Source organism: Lissotriton vulgaris, chromosome 7 (assembly GCF_964263255.1).
Source record: "Lissotriton vulgaris chromosome 7, aLisVul1.2, whole genome shotgun sequence".
NCBI lineage: Eukaryota > Metazoa > Chordata > Amphibia > Caudata > Salamandridae > Lissotriton > Lissotriton vulgaris.
The window spans coordinates 1,669,240,101-1,669,260,141 of NC_141695.1; the positions used below are offsets into that span (position 1 = coordinate 1,669,240,101).

At 45.9% G+C, this 20,041-nt stretch overlaps 1 protein-coding gene across 7 annotated transcripts in view; it reads left to right on the forward strand.

Moving 5' to 3' along the window:
• The first annotated feature begins 415 nt into the window (after positions 1-415).
• BCL2L1 (BCL2 like 1) overlaps positions 416-20,041 on the forward strand; it is a 78,354-nt gene continuing 58,728 nt past the window's right edge. Inside the window, exons 1-2 of one of the 7 annotated variants that reach the window (XM_086932702.1) lie at positions 416-613; positions 5,450-6,092. In XM_086932702.1, the coding sequence (XP_086788828.1) occupies positions 567-613; positions 5,450-6,092 (690 nt within the window). In that variant the 5' untranslated portion in view covers positions 416-566. The other 6 variants (XM_086932696.1, XM_086932697.1, XM_086932700.1 and 3 more) reach the window with 6 other exon arrangements.

Sequence of the window (20,041 nt, forward strand, 5' to 3'; positions counted from 1 at the left end):
ACCATTACGGTTCCTTTTGTGAAGCGCTCTGACACCTTCGGGTAAAGTCCGCACTATATAAAAAAGGAAAAAATAAATAAATAAATAAATAAATAAATAATACGCACAAATGTCTCGAAGCTGCGTCACAGTGAGGGGCAGGCAGCATAGCTACCAAGATGCCTGGCGCCGTGCCTGCAACACGTACAGTACTCCAGCCTTTTCAGTACCTCGCAAATTCAGATTATAAGCATTCCGTGCCGATGTTATACAATCGCGCAAAACCACATGCATATTAAATTAACAGCCAGCCTCGGCTCGAACTTTGACAACGGCATTTAAAAGACTTTCGAACTACTGTTGCTAAAGCCACTGCGAGCTACCTACGCAGTTGGGATGGAAGACATGCAGGAAGTGACGTACTCTTTGGCATACAAGCCGGGTGGCTTTCGGCGACGGAAACTGCTTTGGGGCGGAGTAGTAGTCCGATTAGCCTAAAGCCGCCTCCTGGTGATTTTGATCAAGTGCTGAGATCCTGTTCACGTTGTCCGCGCGCCGATCCAGCCAGAGAGGCTTTTAGAGGCCTGATGCGAAGGAAGATTTGCTGTACTACGGTGGAAATTTCTGCAGCAGGGTACGTAGACGTCACAATCCTCCGCCAATAAACAACTAACAAGCGTTTATTAGGCCAGTGGCGAGCCACTGCACAGCTTCAGAGGCCTCGTGTCCAATGAATGACCAACAAGAACTCCTCTCTCCAATCATATGATAAGGGGTTTCTTAACCAATACAAGGTATGCACGCTTTCCGATCACTAATCCCATATGTTTGCTTTTATATGATTGGGTTTGAGTACCTTGGTGTCCCCAAAGCTGCGGTTCTTCGCTCTCCCTTGAATACGAACAGAAGACGTATGTGAAAGGAGTATTAACGGAAAATGTATTCCTGTCTCAATTAAAGGGCAGTCGAGTAACGGGGGGAGGGAGACCTATTATTAGGGTGCAAACCTTTCTGGGTTTCCATGTGACTGTTAAGAGCAAGGTGAGACTTGAAGTAGGGGTGCCAGATTGCTGACATGCAGGATACTGTGTTTCCAGAGTAGACTTTTCAATATACAAGTGATTGTTTTAAGCTGCTCTAGTTCCTTAGAAACTAGCGAGGACTGCAACCACCAAAATGCACTAGTTTATATAATGAAAGATAAGACCTGGAAACCTGGTGTTGTAGAGCTTGAAATGACTCGGCCACCTGTCGAAGTCTTTTTATCGCTAAGGGGTGATATTTGGACCTCTAGAACTGAGGTGGAGGGTGAAACATCATGCTACCTAACTAATTGGGTGAGTCAGGTAAGTGTGCATGGATTTGCTTATCTGATCTTATCGCTAAAGAGAACATGCTTCGTATGTATAACTCCCTCTTGATATCACGGTTCGTGGCTGAACAGAAGACCCAGATACACTCCCTGGAGACACCTCACGGTACTAGCGAGATGTCAGCCCTCTTAAGCTTCTCGGTCTTTAAACTGTGGGGATGGCCCACACTTCCCTTTAAATGTTATAGATTCAGATCTGGCCTCTTTAGATTGCTCCTGTATGATTAATGTTCCTGTTAAGGAAATTTAATTTGCTACATTAAACAAAACATATAGTAGAAATGCGATAAGGCTCTATAAGTTCCCTATTCTTTGTCCTGGAATGCTGGACAGAGATGATGAGGCAAATATGCAAGATGCAGGGGTATTGGTACGTGAACCCTGTAGGGTAAGGTGACATACTTTGCATGGTACATCTTGCCACAGAAGGGGCATTCGTAGGAACTTGGGTCTAGATGTACGTAGGTAATAGTTTGCGATTACCATATCGCTAATTTTTGCAATTTGCACTTTGTTAATCGTAAATGTGCTAGTGCTAGTACTAGTGGAGAAGTGTGGCTCAATGGTTAGAGCGGCAGACCTTGATGCAGAGTGCTGGCCAGGGACCAGGGTTCGATCCCCCCCTCGGCGGGATCGGGCTTAAATTCCTCTGACTGGATATTCTCGCCTCAGTGCTGAATCTAAGCATGGGCCCCACGCTGCAACTCTGGGCAATAGCTTGCTTAGTCTCCACAACGGCCCCCGATACACAAGGGATGCCTGGTTTCACCATGGGATGCCCAGGAGTGGACACCTCACAAGGAAAAGCCAGGAGGGGTTCCCTTGTGGTAGGAGTACAAGCGCCGGGATACTTACGGGTGACTGTTCGCGCTATACAAATACAACACAAATGTAAAATGTAAATGTGTCTGATGCATTTTGAGATTCCCAGGGGGTCGCAAATAGATCTACCTATTAATATTCTCGAGGTAGGTCTCTGTTTGCTACCCATTGGGAATCGCAAAAATCACGGATGATGGCCTGCTGGTGTCAACAGACCACTGTGTCTGTGGTTGCTTTTTAATAAAGCATTTTTTTTCAATTAATGGAGGATGTGTTTAAAAAAGAAAAATTCGGTATTGGGAAGGACGCCCTAAATACGCCCCTTCCTAATACCGAATTGCAAACCCAATTTACGATTTGGTAATAGGTTACCGAATCGCAAATTGGGCCACTGTACGTTGAAAAATGCAGTTTGCGAACAAACAAAAGCTTTGTACATCTAGTGCAAAGTCTGTGAGACATAGGAAGTACACAGGAGTCCGTTGCCCTAAAGACCTTCTGGATCATTTGGGCACCACACCGGAGGGGCAGTTTATTCTATAACCACCTTAATTGAAACTGATCTCTGCTTTACCACTTAAGGTTGTGTGATGCAGAACACACCTTTCTTTACCTTAAGTCCCGCAGGAACCACATTTGGGAGTGCTTAGGAGCAGGACTACCTACTGTCTTATGTTCAGCAGTGTTTGCCAAAACTACTGATTATTTATGCTGAAGGTCTGATGGACAGACCTCAACAAGGAGATGCTATGTGTTTTCTGGGTTTTAAACAGAAAGTTTTATTTTTATAGTTTTTTTAGGTCTTCGCTCATGGGAAGCTTTTCTTGTTTCCCCCAAGATATAGTCCAAATGCACAAATCTGTACAGCATTTGAACTTATATATTTTCCCATTTTTTTGAGTACATTCTACCTGTTTCTTGAAGGCCTGCACATAGTTGCGCCATGGGTAACGGGGGATAAAGAAATCTATAATGCCTTCCACCTCATCTTGTACCTAGCTTTCTTTGTGCTTAAACTCCTCCGGGAGTCACAGACACCTTAACACAGTGTCAGTGTTCTGTGAATTATGTGGATCCAGCTGATGTAAAAAATGTAATTGATATTCTTTTACTTCTTTACCTGGCGAGTGTGCCCTAGTGGGCTCTTAAATCCACAGGTGAACGTTTAGAGGATACAGTAGCTGGTAGAGACCAGGCTCCTTAATAAGTCAGCATTGAAATATCACACAATTGTTGTTTGGTATGAACTTAGTTACAGCTAGACTTCATTTTGCCTCGGGTCAGAAATTCCAGCACACGCATGAGATTGAACACTTCACGGAGGGTTTGTATGTGCCGATGGAGTGGCAAAATTGAAGTGAGGCCTGACAGTAGGCTGGGAACGTGGTAGGTACTCTGTCATGGGAATATTACATTAAAGGAAGGTGGCGAAAACTTAAATTAGTGATAAAGTAGGCACTAGGACGAGAGATTTCTGGAGTTACGGAAGCCCGTAGACTTGCACAGCATGTAGGTCTGGAGCCTTTTCAGGTACGTGAATTGTATTTGATGGGTGCTAATATTTTTACCATCTTCCCTGACCAGTATTATGAACTGTGTGTAGAATTTAAGCCCAACTTTGTTTTTAATTGTTTTATATATTCTAAAATATGCTTTGCTATATGATACATCTGATGTGTGGTGAAATCTGATATATATACACACACACTGTGTGAAAGTTTTTTTTAGACACAATGTTCACATTAGTAACACAAACAGCTCCTTTTGAGATGCTGGAAGGACAGTTTTGTTTAAAAAAAATTAGACCAGCTCTGCACACCCTAAAGAGTTAATTTCTTTGAGCTGCGATCAAGGGCCCACTTGAAGCTTACATCTTGGTGTGGGCCATTTACATTTTTCCCAAATACACGTTTCTCGCTACCGTCTAAAGCGTTATTCAGCGAAAACCATAGCGCACACCAGCCTGGGGGTGTCAGAACATTTGCCTACCCACAATATATCCTGGTGCCTGTGGGTTGTCGCCCTAATAAAGCACACTGCTGTGGCACATCGTGTGTGGTGTGCATATGATCACGATGGGTGTATTTTCCTGACCGACAATTCTTCATGCTGTGGCAAAGTAGTAATTTTGAATGGCAGAAAGTGCTGCCCTGAGGGCGCTGCTCGGGTCAAAAGACTAGGAATTCCCAGGCCTTTTTAGCCCATAATTCTAATAAAATACGTGAAACTAATGTATTTTGACGCGTGCGTATTTTGTAAAGAAACCTGCAGTTTAGTTGCACGTTATGTTTTATGCGATTGTGGCGTTAGTCAAAGAAATCGATTGATATTTATAATCAAAACATTAAACTACATCCCCAGCATCCAATTGCTGTTGTGTAAAAAGGCAGGACTGGTCTCAGATGTCACCCATTAATTAGCCAGTCCAAATAAAGGGATGAGTAGTAGGTAGGGGGCGGGCAGCTCGGTGGAAGACAATGGCCCGGTGTCTGGCAAGGGGGGAGCTTGGGGCTGCCCTCAGCCGGTGCCCCTGGCTGAAGAATAGCCGCCTTGTGGTGCTGGCCAGGGTTAATGATCCGCTATCTCGGTGATTCAGCGGCAGAACACGCACGGATCAGCACTGCTGGGCAGGTTCCAGGGCGCATTCCACCCATTGTGAAATCACAGGCGCAGCTCTGTGCCTCGCAGCAGCAGTCGGAAGGGTTCGTCCTGTGCTCAACATCCTGTACCATAATATTGTCATCCTCGAGGCGGCGGTGGCAGCAGGGCGGGCGGGGCCGCTGGTGCCGTGCACTGAGCGCGCACTCTGATTCACGGCGGGGGCGGGGAGGAGGCAGGGCCACCAGTTCCCTGGGCGGCCGGGGCATTGATGGGAAGGGGAGGGCTGCCTTCTGCTGTCAGACCAGGCTGACCCGCTCCTCTTCTGGGACACAAGCCTTCTGACTATGGTTCGGTAGCCACCTGAGACCCCCCCAGCCCTCGGCGACTCGCAGAGCTGCCTGGTGCCGACGCCTCAAGGCCCGACCTGTTTTGTTATACCGGGACTCGCTTGGGGAATGCAGGTAGCTCTCATGTTACCCTGCAGTTGTGGTGGTTGGTTCAGTTGTGGTTAGGGCTTTGATGCCCATGAGAACTGGGGGATTTGCGTTTCACAGAGGCCTATTATTGTGCGGCTATGTTGTGTACTTGACTGCTTTGCTTGCTTTTGTCTCATTTACCTGCTATTTTCTGTGAGTTTCCTCTTTGAAGTCACAGCCTTTGTTTTTATCTTTGCAGTCTTGATCCTGCGCTCCAGAGGACATTGAAAGAGAACCCAGCCACTGAGTATCTTGCTCAGCTTAGTTTTCTGAACCATGGACTTTCGGATCCCACGTGCTGTGTGAATATGTCGGATGGTAACCGAGAACTCGTGATTGACTTTATATCCCACAAGTTGGCGCAGAAGGGCTACTCCTTCAACCTGTGCTGTGCCAGTGTCCACGAAAATGGGACGCAGCTGCCAGAGGCGGGTGAGGGCGATGGTAGACCTAATGGGAGTCCTTCCTGGGAGTCTGCTGCCGCCCAGGTGATGACAGACGTCTCATTCCCAAGCACCAGTGCCAACGATGCAGTGAAGCTGGCACTCCGAGATGCTGGAGATGAGTTTGAACTGAGGTACTGCAGGGCGTTCAGTGACCTCACCTCCCAGCTTCATATCACCCCAGACACGGCGTACCAGAGCTTTGAGCAAGTCGTGAACGAACTCTTCCGAGATGGGGTGAATTGGGGCCGCATTGTGGCCTTTTTCTCCTTTGGAGGTGCCCTTAGCGTCGAAAGTGTTGACAAAGAGATGGAGGGACTTGTAGCGAACATTGCTTCATGGATGTCCACATACCTGAGCAGGAATTTGGATCCTTGGATCCAGGAAAATGGAGGATGGGTAAGGAATCCATTCTTATCCCTTTCAATCTTTAGGTAAATAATGTCTGTTTTATTTATCCAACTTATTATCATAGGAGGCCCATCAGCAATCAGTTTTCCAGTTGAAGCTTATTCTTGTGTCAGTTTTGGATATCACACGTTTGTGATGTCGCTCAGACATTTGCCACCTCTCCAGGTTCTCAGTGATCTCTAGATTCCTATTCTCTTGTCAGCCATGGGTGGGGCTTTGGGTACTGTGAACTTTCTTACAGATGGCTGGGCACAAATACTCTGCCTCATACAGGAGACTTTACCCTCTAAAGGAAATAAAGCAGGGGCGTTCGATGTAGGTAAAGGAGTACCGTATCTATTCTATATTTTGCGGTTAATGACTCTTTTTGTAAAAGAGCTTCATGTACGTTCGATTTCTTTGCTGAATGTGGATATCCTGATAATCTGATTGGATCTAGCCCTCCCTGTTCTAAGCTCAACCACCTGAAATGATCAGTACAAATGACATGCTCCGAAGGTTAGAGGTTACACAATGAAACTGGCGGGGGAATGCGCTTCTCATTATTACCTCGTGTGTTATCAGGTTTGACCATAATTGGTGATAAATCCGTGGAAGTTTTTATCTACAAATGTGAGGGAGAGCTTGAGTGTGATAAATTCGCTAATACATTTAGGCTTGGCGTGGTGAATGGGAATAAACTGCATAGGGTGGATGGGCTTTGTTGTTCCCTGAAACTGCCATATGCCACTGCGCTGGCTTTAGTATTCCGGACCGAAGCTTTCTCGCTGTGGGTCAGTGTTGCAGAAGATTGCATGGGTCCTGTCATGTAGTGGGTGGGTTGTTAGGAGATGAGGAAGCCATTAGAGGTGTGGGGTTCCACAAATCTTTTATCTAGGTTTTTTTCTCCTTTTTGTCAGCCTGTTTGCCAGGTGGTGTCTATGGTGCTGCCCCGGGTCATGGGAGTAAGAATGCATCAGGGGACCTCGTGGGTGGCAGGTGTTTTGTGGCAGCGATGCTTTAAACACAATTTGAATTCAGTGATTGACGAGACACTGATTTACATATATCTTGTAAGCATGGCCGAGTTGCACTGGGAGCAGAGCAATTCTGAATTTTAATACGTCTGACAGCCTATTCCATGCCTGGGCTCAATGCAAAAGAAAATGTCGGTGAACAAAATTCGAATAAATCAAGTTTTTATTTTTTTAAATCAGTTTGTGTGCTTAAAGATAGCTTCAGGTTGTTGTTCACCTGCGTTCAGATATTACCAGAAAGATCAAGAAAATCTGTTATGATACTTCTACTTACGCTGGCACTGATAAATTGTAAAAGCTGGGTGACATTGACAATTTGTATCTGCCTACATGCTTTAATTAAATGCTAGCTCCATATGATCCTTTGTTAGGCTGTTTGCTATGCTAATGAACCCAGGGAATCCGGTTTATGCTAAAGCGGAGAATATAAATGCTGGCCAATAACATTATTTAGAGCAGCTGTAGTAATAAACACCTATACACATTTATTACTAAAGTTCAAAGGTCAGTTTCGAGTTTATTGCCCCAGTAAACCTTAAATGACTAGAAAAAAACACTCTTATTGTCTCACAGATTGCATGTAACATTTACTTTACACTGGCAAACAGTCCTCGAAATAACCACGAGGCCTCTTTAATGTGATATTTACCTAACTGCACAAATTTAGCCCCTTGAATCCTTGTTTTGGTTAAATGCCCTTTGATCGAAAAATACATGGCATAAACCGATGTGCCCAATATTACAGCCTAATATTATTTTTTTGTGGGGTGGTACAGGCTTCATAAAACTCTCAAGGCTCTCCCTACACACATGATGGTAAGTTGCATATTTCGCCTTTTACATCTCCATATATACTAAATAGAACAGAAACTTATCCAGGCTCCTGCTGGCCGAAGTGTGGTACGAATCTAGAAAGGGTGCTGCTTGCCATTCCTTATTGTTCTTTGAGACAAGATGGGATTTTCTGAGGACCTGGTTCCAGTGTTTGCCTTGCAGCGCCCAGGGCTTTGGTGAGCTTAGTGGCCTCATTAATGCTGGTTGGCATAGGACCATCCTCGCCCTTTTCAGCCTTTTGCTTGGACCCCACCCATCACCACCCTCGCTTGGTTGTTTGCCGGCCTCTTGGGGCTGGTGGGCATAATTGCCCCTCCCCCAGTCCTGGCGCTGGGCTCTTTTGTTTCCTTAGGCGCAGGAGCAGATTAGTGGTCAGGCGGGAGTGCCTCCCGAGACAGGTGCATGCAGAAGATCTGGTCTTGTAGAATGGGGCTGAGCCAGTCACACCCCTGGCTCTGCCCCACCATGCCAGCCCTAGGCGCGCCTGCCCGTGGGCTAACCTCTCCTTTCCACTACCTCCCAGCGCGCCTCCCGGGATCCTTTCGACCCACTAGTTGCTTATTCAGCAGGATCCAGAGGGCGAGTGCCGCGTCCCTCGGGCCCGCGCCTCTCCCTCTGCCAGCCTTAGCTACTGTGCCGTGGTTGCTATGAACAGGTGCCTCATGGGTTCGCAGCGCTGCCTGGGAGATGGGCTTTAAAGCTCTGCTAGACCTGCAATAAGTGACTTATTGGAGGGGCGGAAGTTGAAAGGGAGTGCGTGTTCCTTCGGAGAAAGGAATGTCTGGCATGCCATTGTTCGGCGTCCTTGAGGGCAGGGCGACTCAGAAACCACAACCAGCACGAGTTTAAAAGTCCCTTCTCAGGCCTCGCCCGGCGGCTGACGTGGCTGGCTGACCGAAGGTGGCCTACCACGCCTGGAGCAGCGCTGCAGAGCTGCTACTTTCAGGCTTGAACTGGGGGCTAGCAGTAACGTTTCTCATGCTTCATGGGATCGAGCAAATGCTGTGCCACAGAGCCCTGCAGGTCCAGATGAGGGTGTCCCAATTCACAACTTCCCCGCTTTTGGCTTGGCTTCCCACTGTTGCATATCCCCCTATTGTTCCTTAAAGGGGCCCCCACTCCCCAGATGTAAAAAAAAAGAAAGAGTTGGTTCTCTTTACCCATTCCTGTATTCATGAATAACAGGCATTTTAGGCTCTTCCTTTGTTTAATGATGTCTGCTTGGGGTTTTAGAACCACTGAGCTTCGTTGACTGAATGGGCCCCTTCCGAGTAGTGCTAGTCACCCACTTCTTGTGAAGTTTAATCATTTCCATTTGGTTTACAATTGCGAAGACCACAACAGATGACGAGTAAGGCTGACTTTTGTTACTTTTCAGCTCTGTTATAGTCTCTTTATGCTGTTAATCGATGTGCTGTTGGTTTGATAGGCCCCTCCTCCATGTGAGCCCAGTAATCATTGCCATGCACTGCTCTTGCCTTCTATGCAAAATATGGCTCCCACTCCACTTCCGCATATTTCTTATATTATGCATATCCCTTTTATTACTGCCCAAACATCAGCAACAATATCTAGAACTTAGAATACTTTAAAACTTTCCAGAACTTAGAACATGAATAAGTCTCCATGAGCAGCAGGCATCTTCCTCTTTTGTGACTGTGAAAAAACAATAAATAATAAACTCCAAATTTCCTCTGTCTCCAAACTTCTCCAGACTCCATTTCCAAACTTCCGAACATCTTCTTCATCTTCATCTTCATAACAAACCAAACAAATTAATTACAGGGTGGGCACAGAGGAGGGATAATATTAGCCTCCGTGCCTTTTTTAATAAAATCATGATTTTCTTTACATTAAAACTGTGGAAAATCTGCATTTTATGTCAAAGGCCCGGAGGCCAACAATATGCATCTTCAAAGTTCTTCCAAAACATTTCCTAAAACATTTTCCACAGGCTTAAAGTAAAACTTCCTAAAAGTCGAATCATTTGACCAATCTGCAGCCTTTAAAATACCACCCAGACTGAACCCTTTAACAAAGGCTTTACTAGCCAAAGCTACTCTTACAGAATGTGACCCAAAAATGCCAATATCCACTCCTGCCTTGACCATCATATTCCTTATCCATCTTGCCAAAGTAGGAGTTGACACAGCCTTATAAGGATTAACGTATGAGATCAACAATTGGTTACAATCCCTTTCCTCAATGCAAAAGTTCTTCTCTCATATTCCTTCAGACATTTAACCACACACAAAGAACTCTCACCCTCTAAATATGTGTAAAAAATCGTCCTAGACATAGTCTTTGTCCTTCTCTTTAACTCAAAACATACTCCCTCTGGTTGATAAAACCTCGAATCTACATCCAAAGCTCTAACATCTGATACCCTCCTCAAAGAGACCAGACATAAAAGCATTGTCACCTTCCATGTTAAAAACTTCAAATCCAAACCTGTATTCTGTCCCCAACTCTCAAGCTCCCTCAACACCAAATTTACGTCCCAAAGCTTAACCACCCTAACACTCTTAACCAACCTCTTTACTAAAACATGTTGTCCCACCGGAACTCCATCTACAAAATCATTACCTGCTGAAATTGCAGATCTACTCAAATTAACCGAATTATATGCCAAACCACTACAAAAAAGACTTGACAAATAATTTGCCACCTCTACCACAGGTGCCGAAATGGGATCCAAGCTCCTCTCAACACACCAACCATTCCACTTTCTCCAAGCCGATCCATACACCCTAGATGTTCCCTTAGACCACAACTTTGACACAAGCTCTTCAGCCTCCTTTGATAATTCTTGCATTTGCCAAATTCTCCTGAAATCAACCATGCCATCAACTTCAACTGCCCTGAGATCACAAGGTCGTGAAAATTTCCTGGAACATCCATCAAAATCTCCCTGCAATCTGGCAGAACTAACGGATCCTCCACCAACAAATTCATCACACCCGGGAACCATACCTGTGCTTTCCAAAAAGGAGTTATCAGAACCAACTCTATCTCCTCCCTTCTGACCTTGTTCAGAACTCTCTGAATCATTGAAAACGGGGGAAACGCGTAACATCTTCCCCCTTTCCAGCTCTGCAGGAAAGCATCCACTCCCTTCGCTTCTGGATCCGGCCTCCAACTGTAAAATTCCTTCCGCTGAGATTGAACCCTGTCTGCAAACAGATCCACATACAATGGCCCCCACATGTCCTCCAGACTTAAAACACCTCTCTCTCTTCAACCTCCAACTGCTCGCATCCCTCAGGTATCTTGAATACCAATCCGCTTCTACGTTGCTCAACCCTGGTATATTTTGAGCCTGCACTACAATCTCCCTCTCCAGACAAAACTTCCAGAATTCCTTCGCTATTTCCGCTAACCCTTTTGAGCGCGGACCACCCATTTTGTTCACATACTGAACCGCAGACAACTTGTCCATCTTCAGAAGTACACAACATTTCATCCTGTCCCTCACAAAGCTCTTTATCGCAAACGATCCCGCCAACAACTCCAATTTATGTGCATATGTCCTTCCTCTTCCGACCATTGTCCCCCTGTCGAAATCTCTCCACACCGTGCTCCCCAACCGTACAAACTTGCATCCGATTCTATCTCCACCTCTGGCATCATTCCAAAAATTGCTCGACCGTTCCAAGCTTCCAGACTCATCAGCCACCACTCCAATTCCTCCTGTGATTCCTGATTTATCACAATCCTCTGAGCGTACCTCACATCTTTCCTTAAATAATGCGCCTTCAGCCTCTGCAATGCACGATAATGTAGGGGAGCTGGTAATATTGCCTGAATCGAAGAAGACAGAAGACCCAACAGTCGTGCCAACTGTCTCAAAGTAATCCATTCTGCAGACTTCACCCTCCTTACTTCCTTCCTGATCTTCTTCACCTTCTCCATAGGCAACTTCAACACACAATCCAACGTATGTATCTTGAAACCTAAAAACGTCATCTCCTGCTTTGGAACCATACAAGACTTCTCCTTGTTCACAACAAATCCCAAATCCTCTATTACTCTCGCCGCAAACTCTGTTTGTTCCTTCGCCAAAATTCTCCCTTCTGCCATAATCAGAATATCGTCTAGATACACAATCAAACGAATCCCCCTTGTCCTCAACCAAGCCGCAATTGGTCTCATCACTTTGGTGAAACACCAAGGTGCTGACGTCAATCCGAAAGGGAGACTTTTGAACCTCCAGCGCCTTCCCAACCACCTGAACTGAAGGTAATCTCTTTGTTCCTGACACATCGGGATTGTTAAATATGCATCCTTTAAGTCCAACCTCGTTAACCAATCCCCTTTTCTCAACAAATCTCTTAACATATGTATCCCTTCCATCTTGAAATGGTTGTAAACAACCCAATTGTTCAACTCCTTCAAGTTGATTACCGGTCTCATCTTGTCTTTCTTTTCCACAAGAAACAAATTGCTTATGAAACAACCTTGCACCTCCTCTGCGTACTCTATCGCTCCTTTCCTCTCCAACTCCAACACTTCTTTTGTTACTAATTTTTCCATCCCTTCTGAAAACCTTAACACCTTTGGAACCCTTTCCTGAACTGGCACACTGATAAAATCTATCCTGTATCCAACTACAGTTTCCAAAACCCAAGGATCCTGCGTTATCTCTTGCCATCTGGAAACAAACTGGGCTAGTCTGCCGCCCAATTTTACTTCCATAAATAAAGGGTCTTGTAAGAAGCTTACCTGAGACTCCTCTTGGCTCCTATCTGATCTTGCTCCTCTTCCTCTCCCCCTCTGTCTTTGTAGGAAGAAACTTCCTTGATTGGTCCTCTGATAACCATATCCTCCTGAATATCCATAGCCAAATCCATTTCCATAACTTGCTCCAAAGGGTCTGTTACCTCTTCCATAAAAGCCTCTGGTAACTCCATTTCCTCGGCCGAGGAACCGACCCCTTGTTCCCCTGGCCCAACCAAAAACACGCCTAATATCTTGTGCTTTTTGTAAAGTATTGAAAGTACTCACGTACTTAGACGTGTCCTTCACAAAATCATCCCCGAACAGCAACCCATTGCTCTGCTCACCCAATTCCTTGCCAGCCAAATCTGCAAGTTTTGGATCTATTTTAAACAAGATACTCTTTCTCCTTTCCAAACCGAGAGCTACGTTAGCATTTCCCAGCAAACATACAGCACGCTGAACCCATTGACGCATTTCTGCCACGTCAACCCCAGTGTTATTAGTATGTGCTTCTTCGCACAGATCAAAAATCTTAGTCAAGGGACCCAGAATATCAAGCATCCTATCCTGACATCCCTTCAATCCTTTGTCCAGTCCCCTTCTCGGGTCTCTTCCCCCTTTGTTATTAAAAAAAGTTAACATCTTTTGATCTAATTCTGGCGTGAAGGCAACTTTACTATTTAGAGATGGTCTCGGGCACTCCGACCTCAGCCGAGTTCTTATCTCCTTTGGCATCTCCCTCCTGATCCAATATCTAATGTACTTGGCAACATGTTCAACAGGGGACCACTGAAGAGATAGTGGATGTTGAATCAACAATGGGTCAAACATCTGATCTCCTTGAGGATCCACTAAATCCTCCAACTCCAATTTAATCTCCTCATCCAACTTCCTTCTCTTAACCTTAACCTCTTCCACATCAGAATCCTCCATACTTGAGCTGCACGTAAGCTCCACATCCCGACTAGTTGAACAACTATCACATGCCACAGTACTATGTCCTTTTTTCTGTGCCTTTATAGCACTCTCTCTGGCCTTTATAGCCTTCTCTTTCTTTCCTATATTTTCCATTTCTTTTGTCGATTTCTTTTTTATCACATTCTTCTTCTTTTCCTTTCTTTTCGCTCCTCCAGAAGAAGTACCTGCCTCTACCTCGACCTCCTCTGTGGTGTAGAAACCAGTTCCCTGCCTGTTTTCACCTTCTTTAGCTCTCTGTGCTATTGTGCTCTCAATTCTCTTTTTCCATACTAGAACAAAACTCTCCAAATTTCTTTTCCATAAATTCTTTCATCCTTTCTTCCATACCTAAATCCTCTTTCTCCATCTTTCTTCCCTTTTCCTTCAAATCCTCCTTTAAAATCAATTATTTTCCTTTAAAACTCTCCGCTCACAAAACCACAATCTGACACCTCCTTCTGACCTTCTGAACTTCGTCTGACTGAAACTGACACCGTTCAGTCAGACAAAAAATTTCCTCCCAAAATATGGCCGACTACGTCTCCTTATCAAATTCCTTACGTCTCCCAATCTTCTAAAATGGCGGCCGCACGTTACGTACGTATGGCGGCCCCTAATGCCCAGAAAGCCTCTCTCCTTCAGAACGCATCAGTCCCCGCGCTTCTCCCCTGAACGTTCTTCAAGTTGCCTCTGCTCAGGCGCCTAGATGTGTTTGTTCGTGATGACATGCAATGCCCCCCTGCTACGCAGCATGCGCTCGAGACACCACCACGCGCTTATCAACGGCCAGCTGTACTTTTACTAACGGTATTCTGCTACCTTTTTTCCCAACACATTTCTCCTATTATTCCTCATTAAAACTTTCCTCCTTATCTATTAAAGTCTTTTATCATCAAATTTATACCATTTCACTCGATCGACAATAAAAAAGTTAATATTTCCTCTATTTTTCCTCCACAAATCTCTTATCTACCATACACATTTCACTTAATAATCCCCAACGAAATTAATCTCAAAACCTTTGTTCATTAATCTTTCTTTCTTAATTTCTTAGTCAGACTAAAAAACATGGTACTTATCTTTGGTTCGAGCAGCAACAAAAGAGGAAGATGTCTGCTGCTCATGGGGACTTATTCATGTTCTAAGTTCTGGAATGTTTTAAAGTATTCTAAGTACTAGATATTGTTGCTGCTGTGTTTGGGCAGTAATGAAAGGGATATGCATAATGTTGGCCTCTGGGCCTTTGACATAAAATCCCCTAAAAATGTATCTTACTTTCTGGATGAAATATGCATCTGCATATTATTGAATGTAATTTTGAAATGAGTCCACACTTAACCTTTGTTCTATCCATATCGTGACTAAAATAGTGCAAAGATCTTCTTGGTCATTGTGGCCTACCACTTAAGTATGTCCCTTCTTATTATCTCTCATGTGAATTGTCCCATAGATGTGTTCTTTGCCTTACATGCAAGGGTATCTTGTAGGCCATGGCTGGCTGGTGATCTTTGACAGTGAAGAAGCTTAAAGTATTATGTCAAATTGGGGCAGAACAGGCCTTGATATTCTTTGCGAGTTGTGGGGCGGCATGAGGTTGGATTTTCTTCCAAGATTTTTTTTTGTTGCAAAGAATAGGGCCAATTGGTCCATGTATAGTTACAAATTAGGAGAAAGCTTGGCACCCGGCAGCGTTGTCCTTTGGCCCCTTTATTGTTCATTTTAGCTATGGACCCCTTAATCCGTCATTTCCAGGAAAGGCATCTACAGAGAGGCCTACAGTTCAACACCGTCCCTCTCCTGGTCTCGCTCTACGCAGACACCATGTCTTTGCGTCAGAGAGCCTCAGGTAAATTTGGAGCCTCATCAGATTATCCACTTCGGTCAGCACTCGGGCCTGGGAATCAACTGGCAAAAGTCTGTTATCTTTCCCTTAACATCTAACACCACTTCATGGGACTGTGAATTCCCCCTCGAATGGAGTACTGATTCTGTCAAGTATTTGGGCATACACACTGACCACGTTTGTCACCCCCGCCACTACGGAGCTTCTCCGTATCTGTGGATCCATCAAATCCGGTTCCCCCAGAGACCCGACCACCCCCAGCCGGCTCAAGGACAGCTTGCCAGTGCTAGAGCCCTATGTGCGTCAGCTTCTGGACACTTCCTTTGAGTCTCAAGTGGTCCCGAAGGCCTGGAAACAGGCGGTGGTACTTCCCCTGCAAAAAAAGGCCAACGTTAGCTTTGAAAAGCTGGACAATCTCCGTCCTATTTCCCTCCTTCCCTACATGGCGAAGGTGGCGGAAAAAATAGCCAACATACAGCTCATGCAGTTCGTGGAGACGGCTTCGCTACTCCACGACTCGCAATTTGGCTTCCGTCCCCGTCACTCGACGGAGTCTGCTCTCCTCGTGGCGGTGGAGGCACTCAGACAGGGAGTAGATGAGGGCCAGACGATGGCATTGATCCTCTTAGACCTAAGCGCAGCATTCGACACTGTAGCACATTCCACCTTGCTACAGTGTCTGAATGGAGGTGGGGTGACAGGAGCTGCGCTTGGATGGATTAAGTCCTTCCTCTCTGAGAGGTGCTTCCAAGTCAGACTGGGTGAGTGCTACTCTAGGGAGATTGAGCTGGGCCAGGGCGTTCCTCAGGGTTCGTCCCTGAGCCCAACTCTATTCAACATCTACGTCTCCCCCCTAGCAGCCATTGTGGAGGGTCATGGCCTTCGCCTGGTGTCCTACGCCGATGACACGCAGTTGATCATCTCCCTATCGCGCGCGCCCGGTCTTGCGGCAGACATCTTCAGGAACTGCATGAACGATCTTGCTGCGTGGATGTCTGCCAACTGTTTAAAGTTGAACGGGAGCAAGACCGAGGTGCTCGTGGTGGGGGGTGTACCGTCGGCGTGGTCGTCGGCGTGGTGGCCACCTTGCTTGGGGGAAGCTCCCGCTCCCTGCCGTGAGGCCAGGAATTTGGGCGTGTGGCTCGACAGGGACCTTACCTTTGGCCCACATGTCGGTCGGGTGGCGGGGGTATGCTTCAGTGTTCTGAGAGCCCTCAGGAAAGTCTTAGACCTGCTTCCTATTTCAGCTCGTCGGACGCTGGTGCATGCCCTGGTCACCTCCCGACTTGATTACGGGAACCTACTCTATCTAGGGGCCACAGGCAGGGTCATCGGTCGTCTGCAGGTTCTCCAAAACGCGGCAGCGCGGCTGGTCCTCAGACTCCCCAGGAGGGCATCCGCCAAGCCAGCCCTGCGAGCGCTCCATTGGCTCCCTATTGAGAGGAGAGTGCAGTTTAAGGCCCTTGCCACCTGCCACCGTATTTTGAATGGCAAGGCACCTCTCCCGCTTCAGAGCCTAATAGCCTACTATGAGCCTACACGCAGCCTCCGGTCCTCGCAGACCGGGCTGTTAAAAGTACCTAGAATATCTAAAGCTCGCATGGGAGGCAGATCCTTTAGATACCTTGCCCCTAAATGCTGGAATAATCTGCCACTGGAACTTCGGCTTGAATCTTCCGAAATCCAGTTTAGGAAAAAACTTAAAACTTATTTGTTTCAGTAGATAGCCTGGTTGGGAGGAGGGGGGACAGTCACTCCACTTATCATAGCGCGGGGACACGCCAGTGGCGTAACCAGGCGCTTAATAAATGCCCAATAATAATACACATCCATCTGGAGACCGCTCAGTTCCTCTGCCTCAGCTACGGGTGGGCAATCAGCGCACTTGAGACCCAAGTAGACAGATGGCTGCAGTCAATTATCTATTGCCAGAAGGGTGGCAACCATCAAAATGGTTGTGCTCCCTACATTTCTATATCTTTTCAATAATATTCCCATACCCCTCCCCAACAGTTTCTTCTTGACTTTACGGTCCCCCCATATCAGACTGGTTGGGGGGTGGGAGAAGGGGGTACACATGCACACGTGCGCTGGCAGGTAATCACTCTCCCTTACGATAGGGGAGGGTTTGGCGTTACGGATTTCCACTTTTACTATTTAGTAGACCAATGCAGCTTTGTTTTTGCATGGTACCACCTGGACGCCAGGATTCCTTTTCTCCGCCCAGAGGCCGGCTTTGTTCCGCCCGAGCAATTAACCCCCTCGTTTACCAGAGGGCATACCCAGAGACCCTAATAACATCCATACCGTCTCCACCACCAGTTGGGCCTGGGATAAGCTGCGTCGTGTCCTTGGCGACCCTACGCTGTATTCCACGGCTTTTCCTATCTCCAACGCCCGTTGGTTGCCAATCATCGGTGAAAAGCTGGTGCAGCGCACTTTGGCCAAATTCGACATCTCTAAACTGGGTGATTTATTCCTAGGGCTTCTGGTTTTATGGTATTTATTTTTGTGACATTTCCGTCTGTATTTATCCATATTTAATTTTTTCCAATTTTATCTGTATTTAGCCATATTTATTTTGGGTTTTGTGGAAAAATGAAGCTAAAATTAGTATATTTCCACATTTATTTAAAGGGCAAATATGCACACATGCTTGAATGCCTACTAGGTTTAAACGTTGTAAATCCCCACAGAAGATAAATCAATTCACTGATAAGAAAATATGCATATTTCAGTATCCATTTTGTGCATATCTACTGCTGTTAAAACCTCTTTACTAAAATTCCTTACCCTTTTAGCCCCCTTACCTATCAATCTACACAGCAATTGGCCTGGCAGTCATGGCAGCCAATATTCAGAATTACTCAAAAAGCAACCCAATTTCCATTTTTATCCGCATTTAAAAATAAATACAGTCAAGAAAATAAATGTTTTTTGTTTGTACTTATCTGTAAAAATCAGTAAAAACGGAAAACAGGGAGCCTTGTTTATACCCGAATGGCCACATCTTCTCGGCAACAGACGATGCCCACTTACACGACGTCACGTTTATGGACAGCTTTGTTCTTTGCCGAATCCATCCGGCACTTCGTGTCACTCTTCCTGGTTTCCCATTAGAACCGGACTCATTTACACCACTCTCGCAATCATTGAAAACGAAAGTGGGGCTCTTCTCATATCTAAATTATACAGGACATGCTTTGCGTTGATCCCGATCAATGACAACAAGGTCTGCAAGCTTTGGGAGGATGATTTAGGTCGCCCCATAACTGACGATCAGTGGGCTAGATGTTGCGAGGTGACGAAGGAAGGGTCTCTGAACAGCAGGCATAAACTGCTACACCTTCAGTTCCTTCGCAGAATGTACATCACTCCTGCCAGGACCTACAGACTGGACCCTTCCAGACACCACAATTGCCGTAAATGCAATGCCCCGTATGCTGATTTTTCTCACCTCACATGGATCTGTCCAAAACTACAGTCATGCTGGGAGAGGGTTGAATGTGTGACATTGATCCTCATTCGGTCCATCACCTGTTGTTTTTGCAATTCCGGGAGAGGGTACATGTCACACTGGGCGCCATGACCGAGTTGTCCCTCGTCCCCATGCCTCAAGTGGCACTACTGGGGTATGTGTTTAATTTTCCCCCAAAAATCCGGAGGTTTGCATCTCCCAGCCTGCTGCTTGCTAAGAGTGAAATTGCTATTCACTGGGGCCGTCGGTCATCTCCCACTTTACAAAGCTGGGTGAACAGTTTGGCATATTGTAACATCAACAGCAGAATATATTCAAGCACGCTGCCTGGCTCTTCCCGCCTCAAAGATATTTGGGGTCCATACAGGTCCTATGTGGAAACTATCAGAGGGGCCACTAAACGGGGCATTGTCCCTGCAGGGGTTGGGTAATTGAACAGCAATCTTTCCGGCTGATTGATTTCCTATAGGTCATGTTACCGTGAAGGGTTTCTGGTTCTATTTTGAAATATGTTATCTGACTCTGGGCTGCAGGTAGTGGGCTATCCTGCGATCCTGGCGCTGTGGAGTGGAAACTGTCCTATGTATAGTGGATTGGGTCCTCCGGTCTGTATTTTTCTTTTGGCTCTGCTAGTATATGTACAATATTAGTTGTTATACATGTTCATCATTGCTCTACCGTTTGGTGCTCCATGTCATTTATCATAATTGTATTTCTTTTTTTAGTTCAGTAGTTTTTATTGAAAAAAGACATATATAAAAGGTACAGAGTAAAAACACATGGGGAATGGGGAAAAAGAGGATAGGAAAAAGATAGAAAAAAAACGCCCGGGGGGGGGTGGTCGTGCGAACACTGTCTCTGTTGGCCTGTGCTTGTAAGTTCATAGTCCATGTTCTCACGCTGGCTTCATCCTCTTATCGTTTTCTTTAGACTTCCCCCGCATCCCTTGTGTGCTGTCTGGTTGTCTTTCAACCCCAATGGTGGCTCGAAGAGAAAGGAGAAAGAGAGGTGTAGAGATATGGAGAGTGTAGAGAGCAATTGTTTCGCCGAGTAGGTGATGCATGTGGATTGTGAGCGTTGCCTAGTCTGG